This window comes from Manis javanica, chromosome 14, assembly GCF_040802235.1.
Source record: "Manis javanica isolate MJ-LG chromosome 14, MJ_LKY, whole genome shotgun sequence".
Classification (NCBI taxonomy): Eukaryota; Metazoa; Chordata; class Mammalia; order Pholidota; family Manidae; genus Manis; species Manis javanica.
Window position 1 is genome coordinate 67878112 of NC_133169.1, and position 2506 is coordinate 67880617.

At 37.7% G+C, this 2506-nt stretch overlaps 1 protein-coding gene across 1 annotated transcript; it reads right to left on the reverse strand.

The window, feature by feature from the left end:
• Positions 1 to 486: 486 nt before the first annotated feature.
• LOC140846054 (olfactory receptor 14A16-like) lies at positions 487 to 1470 on the reverse strand. The gene has a single exon (XM_073221467.1). It carries the CDS (start codon positions 1468 to 1470, stop codon positions 487 to 489), a length of 984 nt encoding a protein of 327 aa, XP_073077568.1.
• Between the last annotated feature and the right edge of the window lie 1036 nt (positions 1471 to 2506).

Sequence of the window (2506 nt, forward strand, 5' to 3'; positions counted from 1 at the left end):
ATAATACAAAAGAACCACTGTAATCCGCCAGTGCATGCTAAGGAAAGATTTGTTAAACAGTATAGTGCAGGAAGAACACAGACATTTAATGCAATATTAAGGAGATTCAGAACACCCAGGCTGTTTCCAGGGGCCATTCTTAGTCACAGAGGACATGTTTCCTCCAGATTGCAAACCAGAACACCTGGGAATCCACATTCCCTTTCAAGTATGAGACTTTTCTGACTATCTTCTCAAGTACCCAAAAGCAGAATGCATGATCAATAAACAAAAATCAAGACAGCCTAACAGAAACCGGGTACAAATATGAATGTGCACATTTTTTCTACCAATGCTTGAAAGCTGTAACTGTCAGACCTGAGGACAACTTCATTCTTTTCCATTAGTATACTTTATTCCAATTTCCTGCAGAATCACCACCAGGGTTCCACATAACCCTGGAGATAAGCACAGATTTGCAACTGAGCAGCTAAATTAAACTTGGACTTACACAAATCTTAAGAATAAAATGCCTTTATTCTTGGAGAAAAATGATATTCCCTTCACCCAGAGCTTCTTAGTGATCAGCTTCTCCAGAGTAGCTCTCATGGCTTTGTTTCTTAGGCTGTATATGATGGGATTAAGGGAAGGCGGCAACAAAATATAAAAAGATGATAGAACATGATCGGTGACCCATGTAGACCCTAAAATAGGTTTCAGATAAGCAATAAAAGCAGTTGAGAGAAAAAGTACAACCACTACCAGGTGTGGGAGGCAAGTGGAATAGGCTTTTGACCGTCCTTCTGTGGATGGAATCTTTCTGACAGTGGAGAAGATGTATATGTATGAGATTATGATGCAGATAAAGCAACATAAGTCCAAGACTGCATTAATAAGAATGAGCACGATTTCTGCAGTCACATTCTCTGAGCAAGTAATAGCTAACAACTGGGGAATGTCACAAAAGAATTGCTGGATTTCATTGGGCCCACAGTAAGTTAGGGAAAAGGTTCCTGCTATATGTATAATGGATATCAAGCCACTGCTGAGCCAGGACAGAGTCACCATATGCACACACAGGCCCCTGTTCATGATGAGCTCATAGTGCAGAGGATGGCAGATGGCAGCATAGCGGTCAATGGACATCTCTGTGAGCAGGAACAGCTCTGCCACTGTGGCAAAAGGCACCAGGAAGACCTGCATGACACAGCCAGAGAATGAGATGGAATTGATGTGGGTCAAGGAGTTGGCAACAGTTTTGGGCACAGTGGAAGACATGAGGCAAACATCAGAAAGGGACAGATTCTTTAAGAAGAAGTACATGGGTGTGCGCAGGCAGGGATCCAAGGATGCTATGGTGACAATGAGGCCATTCCCCACTAGGGCCAACAGGTAGATCACTACAAAGATCCCAGATTGTAAAAACTGAAGCCTCGATGGGCCAGAAAAACCCAGGAGAAGAAATTCTGCCACCACTGAGATATTCTTCATTCTTGATGAAACGTTCTGCATTTAAAAAAAGAAAAGGTATGGTTAAAGTGGTCAAAATCCTACGCCTACTTAAGTATACCTCAGTACAGCTAAAGAAAAACTGTGTTCCTATTTAATGTTTGTCCCTTGAATGTGTGTGTCCATGTGTATTTGTGTTTGTCTGAAAGAGAAAGTGAGAAACAGTTTTAAGAGTATATTTTCTCCAACAACATAATCCAATTAATTAGTCATGTGTTGAACATGTACCTTTCTTTTCAAAGTTTCTGTTTCTCTAGATGTCTAAGTGTTATAATGCAATGGAAGCATATGTACAAATTGTTTACCATATTCACTGCACCATGCTATCTATCCCTCATGGAGAAAAGTCTTAATTTACATGTGAAAGGAAGTGAAGGGATAGATATGAAAAATGCAAACATTGCATGCCATGTCCTTTATCCTTGTGCTTTACAATTTTTGACTTTTAATCAATGGATTATTTGACTAAAATTAATTGTTCTCATTTTCATCTTAAATATGAACTTCACAAAACAATGGGCATTCTCTAAGGTCATTTTATACATTTTTGATATCTATATGCCTAGAAAGATGATAGAAAGATTGGCTCCCTCCAAAAGACCTCTGATTTTTTAAATAACAGGAGTAAACAATAGCAATCATTTCAAGCAGGTATTTGTCATTTTCTTCAGTGCACAAGTTTTATTAAAATACTCCTTCACTTAACTCTCATAATACTATTAATGTATCTTTTTATTTACTAGTTTTGGTCCAGGTTTCTTTTTATTTTATTATCCCACTAATGCTATGTGTTCTCTCCCTCTACTCTTCTCTCTGCACATATATAAATAAACACACATACACACGTTTTAGGCACTGTATGTGTGTGTGTGTCCTGTTTTATACTTAATATACATAAATAATAAATACATAAATAAATAATGATTGCAATTGGATATTTGAAACACAATATATCTGCTCTCATCCTTTACTAGAAGAAAACCACTTAAAACCAACAATTTCAAAATTATATTCACTA

Bases quoted from the DNA above. Each gene is read 5' to 3' on its own strand.
- LOC140846054 (XM_073221467.1), bottom strand. From the start codon at position 1,470: ATGAAGAATATCTCAGTGGTGGCAGAATTTCTTCTCCTGGGTTTTTCT.